This window comes from Lagopus leucura, unplaced genomic scaffold (assembly GCF_019238085.1).
Source record: "Lagopus leucura isolate 7727_CA_CO unplaced genomic scaffold, USGS_WTPT01 Super-Scaffold_100159, whole genome shotgun sequence".
Taxonomy (NCBI): domain Eukaryota; kingdom Metazoa; phylum Chordata; class Aves; order Galliformes; family Phasianidae; genus Lagopus; species Lagopus leucura.
Window position 1 is genome coordinate 5,384,905 of NW_024962335.1, and position 23,567 is coordinate 5,408,471.

At 35.9% G+C, this 23,567-nt stretch overlaps 1 protein-coding gene across 1 annotated transcript in view; it reads right to left on the reverse strand.

The window, feature by feature from the left end:
• Positions 1-1,278: 1,278 nt before the first annotated feature.
• The window catches only part of POC1B (POC1 centriolar protein B), a 40,790-nt gene continuing 18,501 nt past the window's right edge, over positions 1,279-23,567 (reverse strand). The window contains exons 10-12 of the mRNA XM_042890054.1: positions 19,755-19,841; positions 4,407-4,589; positions 1,279-3,186 (exon numbers count right to left, since the gene is read on the reverse strand). Of these exons, the coding sequence (XP_042745988.1) occupies positions 3,082-3,186; positions 4,407-4,589; positions 19,755-19,841 (375 nt within the window). The 3' untranslated portion in view covers positions 1,279-3,081. The remainder of the gene's footprint in view (positions 3,187-4,406; positions 4,590-19,754; positions 19,842-23,567) is intronic.

Genomic DNA, 23,567 nt, shown 5'->3' on the forward strand with positions numbered 1-23,567 from the left:
AATTAAATTAAAAAAAAAAAAAAAAAAAAAAAAAGAAGAGAGAGAGTGAGAGAAAACCCAGAATAATGTTTTGAGTTGTCAGTCTGGTCCATAATATACAACTGATTATTGGCATAGATTAACGTCCCAGCCTGGTTTTGCCCGGGCATTTGAAAACCTGTACATTCATATCAGAAGTGCCTTCTAGGCCCACGTTGGAGTATGAGCCACTTGGTGTCTAGCCCATGGCGAAGCCCGTACCTCTACATGTGCTTCAAAGAGATGAGACGGAACTATCCGAAGTAAAGAACTCAGAAAAATACCTTGATTGCTTCAGTATCACGCTGCACACAATGCTCGGGATAGGAACTCCATTAAAATGAATGACTGAACTTTGATGGGAATTACAAATGGAACTTGGCAGCAGCCAACAGCATTTCTTTCAATTCGCACAAAGCATTTTTTGCTTTGACTGGAAATCTCTGCAGAATTATCTAAGATGAGTCGCTAAGCTACTTCCTAACACTATGAAACTTTATGAACTTGCAGTTCTGTTCCCCTGGCAAATCTTCCAGGGGACTCAGGCAGGGCTACTTGTTGTGCCATGCTCACACACTCACAAACATCAGGGACCTACCACACTTTGAAGCGTGCCATTCAGACACAACTATTATTTTTTTGAATTGGTATTCAGCCGCCCTTGCAATACTGAGAATACTTGCTTCTGAGAGTTTAAGCAACTCCTTCAGCCACTTTGAAAGGAAGTTTTTTATTCTGTAGCCCTACTTGAAATTATATGGATCAAGAAAAAAGGCTAATAGCCCATGTGAAAGTTCCTTTAAAGAAACGCGTTAGCTGGTAGTGGTTGTATTTTAGGAGAGCGCTCACAGCTTGAGGAAAATACCTCCACACTTTTATCAAACTATCATCTCTAATTATACAGATATCCCAGGTGTCAGGCATTCTGAGCACTTCAGTATCAACAGACTACTGATGGAATGAAAATAGCATACGTTAATTTGTGAATGTTACATTAATTCACCAGATTCACACACATAAGTATTAAATGCTCCCATTGTATATATATTGAAAAGGAAGAAGGCAGAGTTAATAGAATCACAGAATCACAGAATTGTAGGGGTTGGAAGGGACCTCCAGAGATCACCGAGTCCAACCCCCTGCCAAAGCAGGTTCCCTACACCAGGTCGCACAGGTAGGCATCCAAAGGCAGAAGGGAAGACAAAAGCAAAAATTTTATTAAAATATAAAGCAAAAAAATATATATTTTCATATGTTGTTGATAAATAATTCCTGAAAAGCTTAACAAAAAAATCCTGTTGATATAGAAATAAAAAATATGTAGTCCATTAAAAAAAACCAAGAAGTCAAGTTTTTAACAGCTGCATGGTTTTGTGCCTTGTAATGAAACCAAGAAAAGGCAAAGACCACAAGAATATTTCCAAATGCAAAACCACAAAATACATCTGACCTAAAAGACAGTATTTACATAACTCTGCATTATATAGCACTATAAACAATTGCATAATCAAAGGTCAGGCTGTACACATTGGAATATGTAAGACTATCCTTCCACTAAAAAATCAGGGCATAGGATGTTGCATAGAAATAGTCATGACTGGAAAGCTTGTAGGATGTTTCTTCACAATATACAGCACTATTTAAAGCCGAGCTGAAAACAAGTGGAACTTGTTGGCAAAATTCAGTGTTTACTAATTACGAACTGATATGACTTCTGGCTATCCGAAGGTGTACTGTAAGAGAAAATAAAAAGTTATAAGAGAACATTTGACTGCTCATTACGTTGGCTCCAACTGCAGTGGTGTTTGCATGGTACTTCTGTACTTCAGCTGAATTCTATTGATGTTAATGAGGCTCAGCTTGGGAAATGGGCTTTATCTATATACGGTCAGTTGCAGAATTGGATTAAGATGCTCCCCCCATTTCAAGTGTCCTATTTTTTCAACCTACAAAATGCGAAGTTGCAGAAAGGGATGACTACTTACTTTTGATTGTGGATATACTAAAGGTGTTTAAATTGCCATTTAAAAAGGTAATAGGTAGCCATAAAGAAGCAGAGATGTTCTCTACTGAAGAACAATACCTACAATTACGCCTTTCTAAAAATCGCATTTTTATTACAAATAAAACCAAAATTCATTATACATGGCAAACTGACTCACACAATGTCTTTACTGATTGTGGCTTAATTATTCATAACGCATTAAACGATGAGGAGAATTCATAGCACAAGAAACGTGAGCACCTGTGGAAGTCCTTGGAGGATGGGGATCTTTTGTATTTGTGATAGAGACTTTGAGTCACTGTGTGTTTGGTTCAGATGTACTCCTCAGAAATATGAAGCTAATTCTCATTTCACTAAAAATGAAAAATGAATTCTGCTGGATGAGAAGTGCAACACCGCACGTCTTGCATCTGAATTCACACATACAATCACTGTTTCAACATTTACATGACTTCATATTTGTAACTAAAAGTTATTACACTAGATCTTGCAGTCATCACTAAAATATGTAGAAGATGAAGAGTAAATGTCATAAGCTTATGGAAAAATATCTGACAGTCCATAAGAGACAAAGAAAACTTCTGGCACTTAAGCATATAGGGGTACTTGGACCTTATTTAATTTATGTGCTAGAGTAATATTGCCTTAGAACAATGAGCATTATTTTCGCAGCCCCTACCTGAGTTGAAAAATCTGCATAGTGCACTTCCATGGCAAGTGTTTTTTATCTAAAAACATACATCTTGTTGTTTAATTTAAAGATCTTATTAGGCTGAAATAAGAGACCTGTAACTCAAAACATTCAGTGGGATACTACTTTTGATGGTACCTTTTTCTGATATTACTTTTGGCTGGGCTACACTTTACTAAATGTATAACCAGAGTGTCTGCTTGCTACCAATATTTAAAATATCATAAATTTTTTTCTTCAGTTTTTTTTACATTGATAAGAAGAAAAGGAATTTTTTTTCACTTATAGTCAAATCCAACAAAGCAACATTTATTATTTCCTTGTGAAAATACAAAACATACTAATCAATGCAGTTCATTTCCATCTTTTATTCTTCCTGTCTTCCCTGAGGTAAATTTTTTTGCTGATTTTCTAAGCATTCTTTCAGCTTATCTTCAGTCAAAGTCAGCCGTTGTTCCAGGATTGAAATTGTCTGCATGAGGAGGACAGTAGCAATAGCTTTAGCATGTTTTTATATCATTCACACAGTACTACGAAAGTGTACAAAATGGTAACATTTAAAAAAATCCTTTTAACTCAACAGAAAAATAGCCTAAAGATGGCTTTGCCCTAGCTGCTCCACTATTTACAACTGTATTTAAGAATGATGGATTTGTATCTATGTAGACTGTCCAAAGGTTTTAAATTGTTTTCATGAAAAAAAAAAAAGCTGTACATGTGTGTACAATATTTATGTGCACATAAAAATTACTCAGAAATACTATGTGAAAGCTGCCTCCATATTGCAATATAAAAACTGCCATAAACAGCGACCCCAAATGATGTCTTCCAAAAGCCTGAAAGAAACTTTAAAGATATAAAAAATAAATGGTGTGAAAAAAAAGCAACATTAAAAGGCATTCTCCAAGAGACCGTCTTCCTCAAGAAGGGTAGGTTCCCAGACACAGGCTGACAGTTTCTTCCCAATGCAACTTACCTCACAAATAATCTTCAGCTGATGCTTTGACTCCAAACTTTTCAAAACATATTTCTTCAGTTAAGATACATATTGCAGAAGAATGAAGAAAAAATCCTAACCACTCCTATTACTGATTAATGTTAATACATTCCAGACCATAAAGTAGTGTATTAAGACAAATTGTCTGAATTTGGATCAGCAAAAATAAGTATTGTGCTTTTGCAAACAAGCAACTCAGAGTTACTGACAGAGACTAACATGTGTGCTGTTTCACTGACACTTGGAATTATCCACTGCATAGATTCCTACCTAAGCCAATATCTTGAGCACTGAGTTTGAAGAAGGATTTAACGGTACATTGCCAATTTACTTTGTTCATCCCCTACTAATGCATGACTGTTCAAGCTGGAATTTGACAATGTCAACACAACAACTGGCTTCTGGCGAATCCACATTAGATCTCACTATTGAAAAATAGTGAATTTTTTTCTTCTACAGTTAAAAACACAGTAATAATCTTTACGATTACATAGCAGGAAGCTTTGACTTTAGGAAACACAACACGTGCAATCAGTGTTTGCTGAAAGGCAAGGAACAAAACAGTCATTTGACTATATAATCATTGAAGCCTACAGACTTTAACATTCTGATTTACGAGCATAGTTCCTGTTTTTTTCACCATTGATAAAATTATTATTTTCCACTGTGAGTGCTATCTGTTCTTGCATACTTACTAGAGTCAAAACATCCAGCTGTTCCACAATGTTCTCCAGAGCATTACCCAGGGATGGGGAGATGCCTATTTTCTTGTCCGCATTATGCATAACTGATTCGCTCTCATTCTCAGACTTCCTCTTTGAACTTGTTGCCAAGACCGAAGCAGAGGGATACTGCAAATCTTCATTGCTGACATCATCCTTAAATAAAGAAACACCATTTGAATATTCAGTTGCCCTTGTCTTCGTTTAATTGGAATAATACACGAAAATCAGCAGAAAGATCTGTTTTTATATTGTTAGAAGTCTTTACACATGTACACACAATGGCCTTCAGATTTGCTTCTTGTACCACGTCCAATTCATAACACTTCAACTCCTTCTGACCTAAGAGGTAATTTCAGCTGTGACAGATGAGGCAATAATCACACACGATGTACTGAGAAATCTCAGCAGTCTTTACGAATGATTTCAACACAAACAATTTTCAGGTACTTGATTGAAGAACTAAATGCATTACTACTAGAGCTTGAATTAAAGCTCAAATACTATTGCTGCCCTGAGTTTAATTCAAAAAGATAGCTGTAGCTCACAAAGGAATTCATTCAAAGCAGTCATATGGATGAAAATTCCATATGTGACTGGATGATCACAAGGGTTCCACTCCATAGTATGAAATTTCTCTTTGGTATGAGTTTTCTGCTAAAAGAACAAAAAAGTAGCTTTTAGATGTTTCTTTAGTTGCACTACTTTTTTGAGAACCAATTTCTTCAGGAAACAGGAAAAGAAAACAGAAAAGATCCACACCATGTCACGAGGGAAATAACTCTGCTGTATAAATATTGCTTCAGGGTAAGTGAAAGAGCACGATCTTCCCAATCACTTCTGCTTTTATTTGTGCCTTGAAGATTTAAAGGCCCTTTTGAGTCAGGATAGGTTAAATCATCACTAATTCTTTAGAGGATCCCTCATAAAAACTTTTCCTGATTTATTAATCCTTTTGCAATTTCTCCGAACTTCTACCTTCAGATAGTATAAAAATAAACAAAAATTGAAAGAAACAGACAATCACATTTTATTATCTCTAATTATATTTGCAATATCTGCAACCGTTACAAAATAAGTAGTTCCAGTTTAGCAGTTTCTCTGAAATATCTTGAGTGCTGATGAAAGTATCCAAGCACTGAGCAAAAGAAAAAAAGGAAATTTCTATCTTATCTGATGAGTTTAAAATACACAATGTCTACAACATAGTCAAGATACTTATATTGTAACGCTGAATAGATTTTTCAAGTGAAAATCTAAAAATCATTGTGATCCATTAAAAATTGTCTCTTAAGTCTCTAAAATAATTCTGTAGAATGTAAATTATTAGACAGAATTAGTGGCAAACCTTTATAAGATTATCAAGGCACGTTGATGAGTCGCCAAGGGCATGGGAGACTTAGAAGCAAGTTGGGTGATTCTCTGTCAAGAATGTTTTCTCTAGAGTACGCTCAGCCTGGAGACAGTTTATGTGGAACACACTGCCTGCTTGATCATCACGTGCCTTATGAAATGCAGACAGTTGAGAAAGGGAAGTTGAAAGTGCCACTGAAAAACATCCAGTTGGTACGATATATTTTTTTTTGTAGACATCCTTTGAAAACCTCCATGCTAGTTTGAATACCATGAAGCATACTGTCAGCCTTGGCTGGACAGTCCTTTCACACCTACAGTATAGTCCAGATTTGGTGCTTTCTGACTTCCATCTGTTAAGGCCAGTGAAAGACAGATTGTATGGGCAACATTTTCAATGCAACAACGCGGTCATAGCAGCAGTGGGTTGCCTCTGCTGGTGCAGATTTTTATGAACATTGCATGCAGGGTCTTATTCATTGCTGGTGAAAATGCACAGCTAATGGTTGTGACTACCTTGAAAAATAGGGTTTTGAGGCTGTCTTGCTCCATTAAACAGTGCTACTGTGTTCTTGGTATCTGTTGGAGTTACTTTTGGAGCAACCTAAGTAACTATATTTAAACACCAGCCAATACTGTTCGGCTTTGGTTATGGCATACTGCTTTGCAAATTCAGTGTCCTAAGGAATAGTTAATTCTCAAGTACATAAAAATAACACAAATTGCCAGGAATGTTGTAAAAATGCCTTCTAATTAAAAAACAAAACAAAACAAAAACAAAACAAAAAAACCCCCGTGATATTCTGTAAAACTGCTCCTTATTGTAAGAGAGTAAATTTGAATAAGGTAACAATTTAAAATTGTTACTTTGGAGCAAACTAAGAAGAAAATTAAAATGTATACATTGTTTCCATTCATAGCTCTTCAATAATAAAACAGACTCACATTTGGACAAACTCATGTGAGTTATAAACAAGGAGGAAAAGGAGCAGATTTAATTAATCAATAGGAAGTTATTACCATGACATTACCAAGCGGATGTTCAGTAGAAAATTAAATTCAGCCTATAAATGATGTCATAAGCAGCAAACCATAATTGCTCATCTTTGTTTTCTGTTGAGCAAAATAAGACAAAACTCTGTGGGTGGTACTTAATCCATTTCTGAAAAATCCTTACATGTTATCTGATCATCTCTGCGTATTCCAAAATGTTTTCCCACGAAACATTCACAGATCATGTATAAGAACAGAATTTGAGCAAAATGCATCCATATATCAAGACGCCTGAGTGGTTTTATTTATAGAGAAAAAAAAAATTAAGAGAAAAAAGGTAGGAAATAATACATGTCTATGTCACTCAATTGAAAATCATTAGGCTTCAGCCTTCTAAGAGCTCTTTGAATTCAGAAAATATACACAACAGCTTCCAAATGAATACCCTAATGATCTTATAATTAAGATGGGCTTGTATGAAAAAGTGACATTGGTAAGCTTCCTAATGAATCACAAAAATTGGCATGGCCTGCTTTTTAAAAATAATGCTTTAAATTTTGAACACATGGCACATTTGCCAGCTAATACTAAAACATTTCTGATACTGTGATTAAAACAACTACAAACAATTAGTCATAAATAGGGCATTAGAGCTCAAAATAGACCAACAAGCAAAGAGTTGACAGTACGGTCTCCCATCTCACCATAGCTTGACTTTCTGGGTTTTCTCTTTGTTTGTTTGTTTTTCATCATGGGAAGTTTCTCAGGAGAAGTAATGATGGTATTGTCATCACTGTTTTTTCCTCCATCTTGCGAACCCACCGCTCAAACTAAAATGTTTCACTGTGGATATGCTGAAGTGAACCATACAGGTGAATGTACGCACATATGTATGTATGTATCTTTGGCAGGCCATAACTAGAGGCAGATAGTTTCTAGTGCTTTGAAATTATTTTCTGAATGAAGAAATGATCCACAAAAAATAAAAAAATAAAGTTCTCTAATCTAGTAGACTAACACCCAGCATGCTAAATCACAATCCGTTTTATCAGTTTCTACTGCAGAAAACTTCCCCTTGGTTTCAGCTGATGACAGCACTCATGGTTTCCTCTCTTCTCTTGCACGCACATGAATCAGCATTAAGCACAGCAAGAACTTGCCATGTGTCAGACTGCAGTTCTCTGCCCGTTGTTATCTGATGTGGTTGTTCTGATATATATTTTATTTGCAAACTTTAATGGAAGTTTTGTGTTCAGGCAATAATATAAACTATGCAGCTTGTCTTGAAAAAGTTCAACCAAACATTTCTAGTTTGAGCAGAACGCTTTCAGAACAACTCACAATACAGGATTTCACATTTAATTCAAAGGCTTTCATAGTTTCTTATACACCTTAACCTTCTCTAGATCTTAAAAGAATGTCCAATCTAAATGAATCCAAACATATAAATTGAAAATACTTATTGTAAATGCAACTGATCCAATTTGGCAAGCAAATATTCACTCTTCCATGCAAATGCCATCACTACTGGTAGTACGTGGAATCCAGCCATGGCTGCTGGTGCTATCAGGATACAAACTCACAGCTGGCACACCAGGCAAGACTATCCAACTATGTTCCTTAGCAAAACGTGTATTTTCACTGGTAGCATTTTCTTAACCACGAAAACAGCAAATTCCATCTGAAGCCAGCTGAGTTTATAGAGGTCAAGAGGTCAGTACAATACAATAAAAACTACCTGCTAATTTGTTTTTAAAAACATCAATGCAAAATTAGTGGAAATCCTGATGCCCTTACAGGAATGAACTGATTCATCAGATTCATTTTTACCAGGATTACAGTTATGTTAAATTTAGTATTGCTGTAACAGTATAAAAGACTAAACATTTCTGTTCACAGGCTCGACAGACTAAAGTTTTATGTAAATAAATCATATTGTGCATTAGCAGTGTTTTATCAAACATATACTGAAAACTGGCTACATTGTTTTACTATGTCAGCTTTTCCCCAATAGCTTTATTTACCATTGCTGCTGGTCAGAAAAAAAGCTGAAAAACAGTAATTTCACATGTTCAGAATCTAGTAAACGAATCAAATAATTCATTCCATATTCCCTTCTTGTCAAGAGAACATAGAAAAAAAAAAGCTTTTTTTCCAAAGAAGTACAAAAATTAATTTAAACTGCTCAATAACAGATCATAGCAGTCCATTAATATTTGTGTACATGCAGCTAGAACCAAATAATATTTCCCTGAGCTTTTCCTAAATTCTTAGATTATCAGTAATACCTAAGCTTTAAAGGCAGAAAACATTATTTTTTGAGGTTTCCTTTTTTTTTTTTTTTTTTTTTTGCAATTGATTTTTATTTCTGATGTCGACAATTGCCTGCATGGTTGGATCCACTAAAGGGATCCACAAAAACTTAATAGCTAAGCTGTGTTTCCCTGGATTTGGATAAACCTAACCCTTAGCATGAAATTCTCACAGTAGCTAAGTTCTGTAGCTATGCAATTTGCAAAGGGAGAACCACTATCCTTTAAAAATGGTCTAATCAAGGAGTTGGCTGGCATTTAGAGGAAACTGAGGATTGTGCTCTGTAAAATAAGCAGTAATACTTACAACAGAAAAATAACAACAATAAAAAGCAATGAACATCCTATGCCAACTACAGATGCCACCTCTCCGGGCAGGTTGTGCCTGTGCCTCACCACCCTTACTGTGAAAAACTTTCAATTGCATTGAAAGAAAAATATAGAAAGATATGTAGCTGCCACTAACGAAAAACTGCATTGGGATATACAAAAACAACCATGCTAAAAGGCATGTAAACCAGACAAAGGTGTTATATCCCCTTTATTATTTTTATTTGATTCAGGCCAACTGTATGCTTTCAGCAGCACAGGAGAGCTAAACAATGAGTAATCAATTGTATAGTATCAGTTATGACAGGTAGTGGTCTAGTCAGCATGTGGGATGCCACGCACTCTGGAATATGGAAGAAGACACATAACACTGCTGTGTACCACATACTGTACATGAAAGGATGTTAAAATGAAAATAAAAATGAAAGTAGTTAGCACTATAATCCCAGATCAATAGCTAGCATTCCAATCCTAAATGCCAAGTTCCTCTTGGGGAGTTACAGTGCTCACAGATACATAAAAAGTATTGTTGGTTTTCACAACTTAGCAGAATCACACAAATGACCATAAACCATAAATGACAAAATGCGGCAGACTGGGATAACTGATGGCATCAGCAAGAACTCTATAGCCATTAGAATTAAGAGCAATAAAAAGGACATTTTAGTCCACTCATTTCTGCCTGGCTGCCCCCACACCTCATTTCTACATTTTGAACTTGTTGCAGACTTTAAAGGGTCTGACAGAGGAATATGATAGTGGTATCTTAAAGAACTGATTTCAGATAAGTTTCCTAAGAATAGATTGTGAGCTAAAGGAGAAAAATCAATAAGTACTCCCACTGGGAGAAAGGATCTGGCACAAGTTTACATATTATTGGAGACCAGAGAATGCATACATGAGAAATAGAACTTACAATTACTGCAAAACAAGGGGAAAGCATCAAATACAACATTTGCAACATAGATATGTAGGAAGTTGGCATACACTGTTTCTGTCACTCAAAGATTATTTGTACTTTACAAATATCAGAACCAAAAGAAATCCTAGCAATAATACTCCTAATAGCTAGAGATGCTAGAGAGCGATGCAGAATTTTTTTTGAAGTGGTTAGTAAGGTAATTTTACCTTCTGTTTAGTCAGAACATGAATGCAGTAATTGCACTTATGGTAAAATACTCTTGATTTCAACCATAATCAGAATAACTGTTAAACAACTTACACTGCATGCAAATATTTTTAAAGCTTGGGTTACACAGTTTGTACTCAATGGTTTTAAAATAACTTGACAGGTAGGCTAATGGTATTGCTTTTTTTTTTTTGCTTTTATCCTGGAAAAATACCAAGAGAATGGGGAGGCTAACAATCCATCAATATTTAGAAAGGATAAACAGGATAACTGTGTGGTCAGAGGTCACAATTGGCTTGAGAATAATGTCAGGGAAAACACTGAGAAGTTGATTTACAACATAACTAGCAAATACTTAAGACATAACATAATGCAAATCAATGTGATTTGAGAAAGAAAAAAAAAAAAAGATGAGAAACGTGAAATTAGCAGATGATGTAAAAGAGATATACTGGAAACTGCTATCTAAAACAGTCAGGGCTGTCTGGCAAACGGATTTCATTGAACCATCCAAATGCAACATCATGTTCAAGGGTAAGATCGCAGAGATGAAGGTGCTATCAAATTATAGACTGGAAAGTAGACGTTTTGGAAAAGAATTACAGTATCATAATATGTAACCGATTGAAAAGATAAAATCAAATATGATTAGGTTATTGAGTGAAGAACTACAGTAGCCTCAATATAATTTTAGCTACCTGATAGTAGCTAGAGCAAGAGGTAGTATTATACTGTTACATTACACTGGTAAAAACGTGACAGAAATTCTGTGTCTATACTTCCAAAGCAATGTGTAAGAAATGGCAAAACACCTGTAAGAACAAATCACTGCTTGGAAAAGTAATCTTTTCCATTCAGTTTCTGTCTTCATTTCTTGCTATTCAGGTAGAGCCACACAGATGGAAGAAAGCAGGCTGAACCCTCTAAAGCTGCTAAGGAGAACTGAACCCAAGTCACCTACTGCCTCAACAAAAGGAAGCCACCACCACCACCTGCTTTGCTCATATCTTCTCCCCAGACAGTATCTTAAGAAAGGTTATGCTCAGAGGTGCCATGTATATAACACATCTGTATGTGTTACAGTACAATCACTTCAGCTGGTCTTTCTTGAGACTAAATACATGGGCTCAACAGACACTCGTTAACTTAAACTGAGTTACAGCCAGCACTAACCTATTTAATATCCACATCATTTTTCCCACTATTTCTTTTGTGCTGATATTAGTGTTTGGATAGCTAAGCAGATCAGGAAATTGACTTGGATGCAACTGAACAAACAAAAACAGTTGTTAAGATAAAATGACTGGGAGATCATCCTTTAGCAATGTTCTACCTATTTTCCGACCTCAGAACTGTTTAAATGGAAGATGAAACCAAAAGGTTTTCACACTTTTTTCTGCATCAAACATCTGTTGGATGAGACCTGTATGAAAAACATCTCTGCTCTTGGTACTGAATTTTATTTTAAAAGTCTCTGCAAGTCCCATTTTAAGCAACTCAGTGTTTCCATCATCTCACATGGAGCAAGAAACTCTCACAGCAAACTAGCAGAAAGTATCCTGTTTAGATATCACTGTAATCTCAGTGATAAATAGAATTTGGTAGCACTCATTCAAGCCCTGTTATTTAGAAAAATAAGAAGAGATTTAAACACAATTAAAGCATTTCCTTTAGTAACAAACTTGCATTAATCACTTTAATAGCATATTTATTATAAATACTTAATTTTATATTCAAGATTGCACAACTAATTTGAAAGCACACTGTGCCAAACTTAGATTCCAGTAATACTTAAGAACATAGAGTAAGTCAAGAGCATAGTATCACCTTTTCTGTCATGCTTCATCTGTGGCACAAATTTATTACTCAGTTTAAGATAAACAAAAATAAAACCTTGTAACCTTTTCTAAGGGAATCACACACTATGAATCAAGCCAAACATTCCTTTGTTTCTCTGTCTTAGAAAATGTGGGATCTCAGAATTATTGAAGTGCCATGAATACTAAGAAGTTCAAAACTTAACTTGTGCTAATGAATGAAAAAAAATTATAACAGATGTTTACAGTAGTAGAGCTACTGAATGCTAACTTCATTTACTTCCATTAAGCTAAATGATTCACAAATGGCACTCAGAGCAGTAGTAAATCATCATCTAGGTCAGCAGGAAGCTCATTATAGACTGACAATCCAAGTGACAGAGACACTTTTCTGCAAGTGCAATAGTAGTAATTTCCTGTGTGAAAGGCTTGCTTGCTGTTCGTGCATTCCTCAGGGGATAGTTCTTCTCAGAGGATGTTACACTTCCCCAGGAAGAGGAAGGAACCAGTTGTTATTGGATGTGGGGGCTGATAGCTGTCAAGCATTTTCTACATGCCTCAGAATCAGCTGTGAGAACCGTGAATACAGCTTGGATTCCCAGCAGATATGAGGGGGAAACATGACTTTGGCAGACAAGGTCAGAACAGACAAGTACAGTATCTCAGGAAGTTGAAGCAGAAATAATACCTGGAACTTCCAGGCCCCCAGTTCCCAGAAAAGTGCTGATTTGCTGAAAGAACAATATAAAGACGTGGATCAACCTGAAGCATTCCTGAGGCATTGTGCTGTTGCCATGACTAAGACCTCAGACAAAGCAAAATACTGCCAGTTTTCAAAGTCATCTACAGCAAGCCCACAATGTCAAAAAATGGTACCAAAAGTCCAGCAACAGCACCTGTAAACAATATCACTGTGGGGCAATGGCAACATAATTTAACTGCTTTGTGAAAAAACTAAATATTGAAGCTTAATCTTTTACACTGGAGTGGTGAGGAGGGATTTCTGTTAGGTCCATCTTCTGAACTTCCTGTCCTACTGTAGCTCCCTCCATATGTACAGTGACACTCTTACAGGACAGTTCACCTGCATTTAGCCCATGCTTAGTCCAGCATCAGCGGATTCAGAGCATCCCACCTGTTTTTAATTTAGTGGCAGCACACTAACTTTAGTTTCTTTATTCTGCTGGCTCCTGATTTCAAATCTGGTTCATAAAAAAATTTGATTCAAGAATTATTAGGGAGATGAGACACAGATAGACAAATAAGCAATATAAACTCATAAGCTACATTTCCCTGGGAAAGCAGGTTAAAAAACAGTATAAGAAATATTATATTCTTGCACTCTCTAGTGTTCAGAATTCTGTCTCCAGTGAAAACTCAACTCTCTGAAGCTCCAGTTCACTCAAAGAATATAATGAATCCTATTAGGGAACATCAAGACATATATTATTACCTAATTATGTAGCACATTAGCACATTTCCTGTTCTATCCCTGTAAACCTGCAGTTACATGCTGTGGTAGAATATCACCACTGCAAAATGCAAGGGCCACTTGAATCTTATTCTTCTTTTATTGGGAACACCGACTTCACTTTTATGTGTCTTGACCTTTGTTATTTTATGTTATTATTAAATCATGGTTCCTTTAGGATTAAACACACATTTTTTTCTAAACATACCTGAACATCTATGAAGACATTTAAAAGTTTACAATTTCACTGGTCAATATACCATTTGCTTCATTCTTTTGGCATTTGTGTTGGAAGATTCTTTTAAAGTTTAGTATACTAACCTACATAAAAGCTGCATCTAGCTGTAAAATTCTTGTTTTCTCCTTTCTTCTTCTTCCCTTTGCCTTAAACTTACTGAAGAGGGCTGGTGTTTATTTCCATATAAGGATAGAGCTAGGAAAGGATGTAAATCACAATATATTTGAAGTTGTACAGTAAGTAAAACATGCAGTGTTTTTAGGTTTTAAGATAAATTTTCTTTTGTCATTCTCTTTGTTAGAATTACAAATGTTTTTTGTAAATTTTTGTAATTGTACTTTGTAAAAAATTACAAAGAAATGCAAATTTTGCATTTGTAATTGCTGACACACTTCACAACTTACATGGGGTTGTTTATTTTTTGGTCGTACTCAAAATACAGTCATTAAAAATTTTGTCAAAAATACCTAGCCACTGAAATACATACCAAGGAAGGCACGTGTATAGGATAAATTGAGAATATAGATACTTCTTTTTGCATCCAGAGGCCTACTACATATGCAAGACAGCTTAGCTAATAATGTCTGATCTCAAGGAATAAAAATTACACATTCTTATTTGAATATTTTACAAGTTTTGGGGAGAATTTATTTGGTCACTTCCTATATTAAAACACAGCATGTTCCTTTTGTCTCAAACAGGAACAATCTTTCCCCTTCTAATAATTAATCTACAGTCTTAACAATCCATACTGCAATAAATAAAAAGCACATTTTTCTTTCAGCGTTAACCAGTACTGGAAAAGAAAGAACAGCAAACGTCTCACAGCCAGTGCAGACTTTCTGACTTCCACATTACAGTACATTGCTTTGCTTCCTCCAAATCCTGTTTACATGAGCAAGGTCAGGGGATGGAACATTAGAGAGCCTCTACAGTGATTTCCTGCTGCTGTCAGTAAAAACTACTGAGACATCATCAACTTTCACTTGTTCCCAACAGCTTATCAGGGACCGGAGGTTATGAGTGTATTGGCTTACATACCAAAAGAAAAAAAAAAGGGAAACAAGACCTCCATTTTTTCCTTTTCAATAGCTCAAAAAACAAAGGCAATGTTAAGAAGCTTGACACACAGAAAAGAGTGGTTGGAAGAGGGGCAGTAATGTTTTCAGGGTCTTCAGTGAGATAGAGGTGAAAAAGAACCCACTCACGTAGCCCCAGAAACATTGACCCCAGTTCAGGGAAAGTTTTCACAGCGTAAAAGGCTAGCACATACCACAGTTTCAATAACTGCAACATATAAACACTCTTAACATCAGAAAAGTCAGGGCATTATGCAAACTAGAATATAGAATACATAGAATTCTACATAGAATATACAGCTTGTTTGCTTGTTTTTATATACATTTCAGTAACACATGGGAAACAAGTAAATGAATCATCAAATTAGCTAAAAAATAGCTTAAAAAAGCCATTTTGCTGAAAATACCAGTATATTGACAGGATTTCTTAAAATGTGATTACAGTTCAAAAGAAAGTAGCTCTGTACTGATAATTACATTTAAGTTATTACACTGACACAATGACTACGTTCCCATTTCTATGTTCATGAAGTAAGTTGCTTCAGTTTGGATCTTAGATGAAAGCATACTATTCACTATGTTTGAAAATAACTGGCCTTATACCATATAACTTTGTACAAATATTGAAAAGATGTGCTGCTCGGAGTTTAATAATTTGCGTAGTTGTAAATAATTAACAACTACAGTATGAAGCTGCACCTAAACTATCTAGAGTTGTGCCCAGTTTGGTATTTCTCTGTACAAGACTGTATGTTGACAGATACTGACATTCTGGGCAAATCCAGAGGGAGAAGAGCAAGACAGATAAGAGGCTGAAACACATGAAATTCAGGGAGAGGCTGAGAACCAGGTTTGCTCAGCTTCAAAGAAGGCAGGCCACATGGAGATCTCACTGCCACCTAAAATATCTAACGGGTGAAAAGTGGAGAAGATTGAGCCAAAAATTTATGAGAAAATCACTGTGACAGAATTAGGGACAACAGATAAACTGGAACATGGGAAACTCTAGCTACGTATTATGACAAATATTTTCACCAGTATAACATCATAGCAAACTGCCTGGATGGGTGGCATGACCTTCATTTTACGCATACTCACAAAAGAACTGGACCAGGCCCTTCAGAATCTCATCCAAATTAGCCTTGCTTTAAGGCAGGGGACAGATGAAATTACTTCAGATGTCCTTTCCAATCTATTTGTACAGAAGGGAGGAAAAGGTATACTTCTCTGCTTCAACAAAACATTACTCAGTTTGGTATAGACGTCCATTCTCTCTGGAGATCATTCAGGGATCTAGGGGAAACTTATCACAGATCCTACACAAGCTTTTCATTTGTTCTAGAGAAGTCTGTCTTTAAATACTTAAGACAGTGATTTGAAAAAAGGCTGGCTACCACCAGTGGCCCAGGGAATTGCCAAAATGTTGTGTAAATTCTCCTTAGGGCCCTGCCATTGAATCACAGAATTGCTCAGGTTGGAAAAGACCTTTAAGATCATCGAGTCCAACCACAACCCATCCGTACTACCTTAACTAACAACCCTCCACTAAATCATGTCCCTGAGCACCACATCCAAATGGTTTTTAAACACATCCAAGGATGCTGACTCAACCACCTCCTTGGGGAGCCTATTGCAGTGCTTAACAACCCTTTCTGTAAATAAGTTTTTCCTGATATCCAACCTAAACCTCCAATTGCACTGATCAAGAATATTTAAGGATACGTAAGTACAGAGTGTATTTTTTCCTCTCTAAATAAACCAGAATGGATGAAGAATTGCTTAAGCTAAATAAAAATGACTGAAAAAGAATAAAGTAGGTAAACACCGGTCTTTTGTAAAATAATCTGATAACCTGATCTAAGAACTTCAATTATCAGAAGAGCAAGAGCCTAGAAAAGAGTTCTTCCAGTGAATGTAGGACCAAAAACCACAAGTGGATTTGATACGTCTTGACAAGTTTCCAAAGAAAATAGTATACAGTTATATTATCTTTGATAATCAGTAGGAAAAGAGTAACCCAGAGGTTCAGTATGATGTTGTTGGAGGTAACACGTCAGGGAAGAAAATGAGCTTCATTAGAGGCTGATGACGTCTTCCAATACACAGATACACAAACACAGTACCACCCACACAATGCCAAATAGTATCCAGGAGGGAGAGCTGGCAATGAAGGTGGGATGGGAAGAAATCCAGTATCTCCCTTCTGCATTTAACTTTTAGAAAGAAAACATGAAGGCTCTACATACTAGGGAAATCGAGATAGCTTCAGATGAAAGCAACCAAGAGATTGGATGGTTCACCCAATGAAGAAATAGGTAATCATTCCACAAACAACAGATGTAGGTAAGGCACACAGATGCTGAACGGAGTGATAACTCAAAAGGTAAGATGACATACAGCAGGGAGGACCAGATAAGGTTGCCAGAGTTTTGCAAAGTATTACTTACTGTGCTGGAGGGGAAAGTTAGCTGTAGAAAAAATACAGAAGATAAAGCAGTTGTCCTTATGTCTGTAGTCTGAATTGCAAGGATGCAGAAACAACACTAGATAGACAAAATATGCAGACTGAATACTGAGATGCAGAAAGGTGGGAACCAATGCTGAATAGAAGATTAAGATAATGCAGAAACAAAAACATAGTGATTACTGTCTGTCAAAAGAGATGAATATGAATTTTGAAGCAACATTTTTGTAATAAAAAAATGTAAAGCCAACTATACTGAAATGAAGAGAATGCTGTCAGTAGCGAGTCAAGTTAATCCCAGAATGAGTTCTGGGCATAAAATTTTATAAACTGCTTTCCTATTAAATGGATTAAGGAAGGAGATTAAATGATTGGTAGATTTATAGGTACATAACAAAGAATTACAGTGCAGCTGTACATTTGGATTCTGTGATCAGTATCAAGAACAGGAAGCAGTAAACAAGGCATATTTTGAATTGACAATCAATAAATTTTATCCACTGCAATCCTTAATCTGTCAAGCCTCCTAAAGAGACATCTGTGAGTCCACAAATTACTTTTGACTGAAATTATCTCAGAGATCCATATTGTATTGTGAAATCATAACACATCAACTACAGCAAGTTAAAATATATGGAGCTACAGGGTGTTCCAAAAGTAATGCCTCCTATTTTTTTATATTGACCCACAACATCAGAGGTGAATGTTGGTGGTATAGCATTAGAGGTTGAATCTTCCCACCAATATTCCATTACATTTTGTTGCCATATGACAGATGGCAAAAGAAGGGCAGTCTGACAAAGTCATATCTGACACAGAAGTGTGTCTGAAGCAGAGGTGTCACTGAATTCCTCAACGCAGAAAAAATTGCACCCATTGACACTCATCCATGCTTGCTAAATTTTTTTGGAGACCAAACAGTGGATGTGGGCACAGTGAGGCAGTGGGTGGTGTGTTTCAACAGTGGCAACAGCGACATGAAAGACAAGCCTCATTCTGGATGGCCATGCACAGCTGTCACACCATAAAATGAAGAGTGTGTCAATCAGCTCATCCATGTGAATTGCCTAATGCTGGCGACTACGTTGAAAAATAGTGTTTTGTAGCTGAGAATCTGCTTTATCAAATAGTGTCATTGTGCTCTTTGTATCTGTTGTGGTTTCCACAGAAATAAATAAAAGGCATTACTTTTGGAGTGACCTGAATACCATCTCTCACATTGAATTATTATGTTTTTTGTTTTTGAAGGAAAGGTTTATTTCAGGATGTGAACCTCTATCATGATTTTCACTGAACGACCTTAAAGCATTTTATAAACTATCCTCACAACGTGCCTTTTTGTAAAGCATTCACAACAAAGGAAAACAGCAGAAACCACACCTGCTGCCCACTCATATGTATTGACCCCTCAGCTACACAAATTCTTGTTATGGTAATTAAAATTGCTCAAGATACAAATCATACCTTCCCATGAACAGATTCAGAACGAAAAGATGTTTTCATTTAAATTCTAGAATAGTACATCTTCTAGGACTTCAAACTAGAAGAGCATATTTCTACTCCCACATGCAAAACTATGGTTAAAACATTTCATCCTTCTCCTCCCACATGCTCTAACAATGTCATATGAAAAGCTAACACTAGAAGGAACTAATCCTATGTTTCTCTCCTAAAATGTTACTTTTTTTTCTCCCCTGGAAAAACTGGAATTTCTACTGGATTCTCATCAGTGAGGCAACTACTCTATGTTTCTCATTATTTGAAGCTCAGGACAGCTACAAAAATTGTCTAAGAAAAAGCCAGAGATTTTAACAGCAATATCTAGATAGAATTAAGATGGGCTTCTAATTAGAATTTCTGCTTAGAACATTAATGAAATTACTAGTATAATGTGGAAGCTTCACTATTACACCATCTTCTGGTTAGCCTTGGGAACTGTGAAAAAAAAAAGCTTACATTGAGAAGGTGGAATACTGAGCTCTGAACAATCAACAACTTATTAAAACTGCACTTTATTCATTAAAAAAAAAAAAAAAAAATCAGTAACATCTTTAGTTAAAGCTAAGCTAGCTAAGCAGTATTATTTTTCCCTTTCTTTCTTTTTTTCTTTCATTCTGGCTCAGAAGGCAACTTACCAGAGTACCAAAAGATGGAGAGGAACTAATCTCTACAACAGGTGGGTCAACTGTTTGTGTATCAGCCACATCAAACGTAGGGTTGACCTGTTGAAAATTAATTACAGTCTTCATTATTTCCAGCAGTACAAGAAGGGAAATAAGACTGAAAGCTTCAGTGAGGAATTGCTATTCGCCACAAGCTAAAAATAAGCCTTAAGAATAAAGGAAGGATGCTGATCCACAACAATATAAAATGCAATCATATAGTACAGAAAGAGAATCCAGACATGCATTTATTAAAGATATCATTTATATTTTATAAACATCTGTTTCCATAAAACTAGCTCAAACATTCTTAGCTTAAGCAATAGCAGATTTAGTTTCATGATAAATCAAGAAAAAATTAGTTAAAAATACCAGCTTGACATAGACTTACCATGATCAGCTACCTCAAAATCATCCAACTTAAAAAAAAAAATAATAAAAAAAAAGTGACCAATGCTGCTGCTGAACAATAGGAATTATTCATAAAAATTCCAAACTGCACAACTCATTTGAAAGTGATTTTGCAAGTTTTGACATGTGCTACTGCTAAGTTATACTGCTTTCTTTTTAATTGACACAGACACTTAAGAATGTATACCGTATCAAAACGTGTTCCATAGAGCAATGAACCATTTTAGGCAGCTGAAACAATGTTAGTTCTGTAGCACAGGGTAGAAATAGAGTGAAGCTAGTCTTATATGGAATACCAAGTTAACGCTGCCAGTAGGTTTTCAGTTCTGGAGCTAGTTTATGTTCTCCGTAACTACAAATAAAGAAACTATAGAAAGCTTTAGCTGTCATATGTTTGCATCACCCATGCTGTCTGCTCTAGTTTGTCCATGGTTCTCCAAATTGTTCCCACTTCACTACAGCTGAAACATACAGACTTAAGAATTATTCTGCAGATTTTTACTTCACCAAAACAGAGACTTGCAGCATGTACACTGCTAGTATACTTACAGCATTCACACTATAACTTACCTTCATGATTATCACAGTTAAAAAACCTTATAGTTCAGCACCACATAGCTAAAAATCTGCACCATACTAATACAGGATACTCTCTTTGCCCTCGGATAATCTTTTCGCATATGGAAAAATTAGTAAACATATGCATTATAAGAAGGCACAAAGGCCAAATATTTTGTTGGCCAGAAATTGTGCTGCCAGCTATGGAGATTTACAGCCCAATGCATCCAGCTTCTTGTGCTAAATATGTTAAGTGAAAAGGAAGCTCGTTTATTTTGTAAAGACTGAAATAAAGAAGGACTAGATGACTTTCAAAACACTATGAAGTCTGGTGTAGCAAAGAGAAATGAATTTTCCCTTTTTCAACTTTTTATCAGTAGACCAACAGCAGCCTTAGCAGAGGTGGCATTAATTCTATCTATTTCATTCTAAAGTGGATAAAATTCAAACAAGAAAAGAAACAAAAAATGTTCATCTTTCATAAGAAGACATTGATGCTAAATAAAAAGATAGCAAATTGATAAATTAATAAAGTTAAAAGATAAAGTTCTAAATGACTCATGCAAAACATTTCCTAGAGAAGTGATATAGCTAGCTGTTAAATAGTCTCTCCAAACATACAGAAAAAATTTTGCTTTGAACTTGATTAACACTTGTTTTTTTCATAGACTGGAATTCTCAAGGCAAACAAGCAGTAGCCATATATTCTTATTTCTACTGCCATCTAGTGTACATGTGGATTTCAAACATCTGTGAAAATATCTGCAGCTGAAAGTACACTGACATTTTAATGAGAAACTAAATTAACATTAGATTATCATGCTGAAGATGGAAACTCCACATATCTTTAAAAAAAGATAGCACTGGGATTTTAACATGTTAATGGACATTTCACTTTCTATAATTGCCACCAAGTGGAACGCATCTCCCGGAATACTGCAGCAAAACTGTGCTACTGATTGAACACACTATTTTCAAATACCCTCAAAAGCTCCTTAGCTCAAAAAGGAGACAGTGACTGGGGTTCACCTCATTTTAAACTTAGACATACTGTTGTATTTGAACTGGTCATCCAAGATTACCTTTATGGTCAATGGAGAAAAGTGAGTACCTCAAGTCACTTACTTTTATTTCCGAATTGTCTGAATAATTGCAGTGGTCACAAGCTTTAGAAAAGTGAAGCAGATCCTAGTGTATTGTTTCCTGAATAATCAAGAATTGCATAGATGCAGTGCAACTGAACAACAGCCATAAAGATTTATAAGTCAAGAATATGAATTTCAAAGCTGTGTCTTAAAATTCAGACTACTACACTGCCTGGGAGCAGCTAACCCAGAAGCCTGTAAAATGCTACAAATGTTACAACCATGCAGAAATGCAGACAATAGGTTAAACTAAATCCATCAAAACAGGCTTGTAAATAATTTCCTGACATTCAAATATCAGATTTCCCTTATCTGCTCTTTTAGTGAAGATAACTAGGTGCTTGTGAACCTTAGTTTGTCTGTAGCCTGAATTCAACGCTTTTCCAGATCTCCTTGATTGCCTGGAATCAAGGAGGAAGATTGCTTTAGTAAATACGCATTCATTTGCTAAGCATTTGAGTAGTCTGGAAAAATCAACTTGAAAAGAACTCAACCAAACCCTGAAACTATATAAATTAACCTGTGTTCTTAGCAGTTAAGTGTTTTAAAGTTGTATGCAATTTGAACAGATCCTGAAGCAAGCTGCTGATGCAGGAAGGGTAGTTTAAATGTGATGGTAAATGCTGTGGCTGAGTTTGTTCAAACACTGACCCTTGATACTGAAGGCTGCTACAAACAGGACTTACACTTCATTCATTGACCTTGCAATGATACATCATTGTCCATGAGAGAAGTTTATTTATCAAACTGTCATACAAAAAATTACCCTGCTCTTACTCTGACCATGATCAGAAAGTTTCACATCTAACTTGACAACAAAGCAGGTAAGTGAGAATACTTAGTGATGGATTCTTTTGGGGTTCCTGACCTCCACCAAAATATTTTCAATCTTTATAATACTCAGATTGAATATCTGTGCTTTCTACAAGGGTGTAGTAGTACTGTCTTCATGCTCAGGCCCATTCAATAGGGAAAGGCAAACATGCCCACAGAGGCACACAGTGGCACCTCTCAGTGTCAAGTTCAAATCTTTGAAAAGTCAGAGAAGGAAACAAATACCATAGCAGCATTCTATTTGAATAAAAAACAGATAATGGTGAATTTGTATAGGACCTTATTAGTAATGACAGAAGTCAAATAATTAATGGATCTATATACTGGATTCAACTTTTGGACAGTAGAGACATCTGGAGAATATCAAAGATATAAAAATGTACGTAATCGTCACCAAGTAAAAGCTATGCAGATTTACCAAAGGCAGTCACAAACATATCCATGGTGATTTATGCACAAACAATTGTCTTGTCTACAGCACTGTAGTGTTCACCTATTTAGCTTAACTATCAGACAACCTGACAACAGGATTTTCCAAACTGGCAGTATTCAACATACCATTTTGGTTCCCCAGCTCCCAGTACTTCTAAAGCTTCCTAATACAAGACTTGACAGCAAAGCATCTGCAGAACAAGATGCAGGAAATCAGACTACATGGACCTACTATGTCATAATGACACGAAAGAACTCCACTGTCCTAGAAAAGCTTGATACGTTTTCAGATCAATAACGAGATCTTCTCACAACATCTAAAGGTTTTGGAAAGAGGGGCAACTTATGACGATCTAGTTTCTGAATACCAGTAACAATGCTACGTTGTGTGCTCACTGAAGATTCA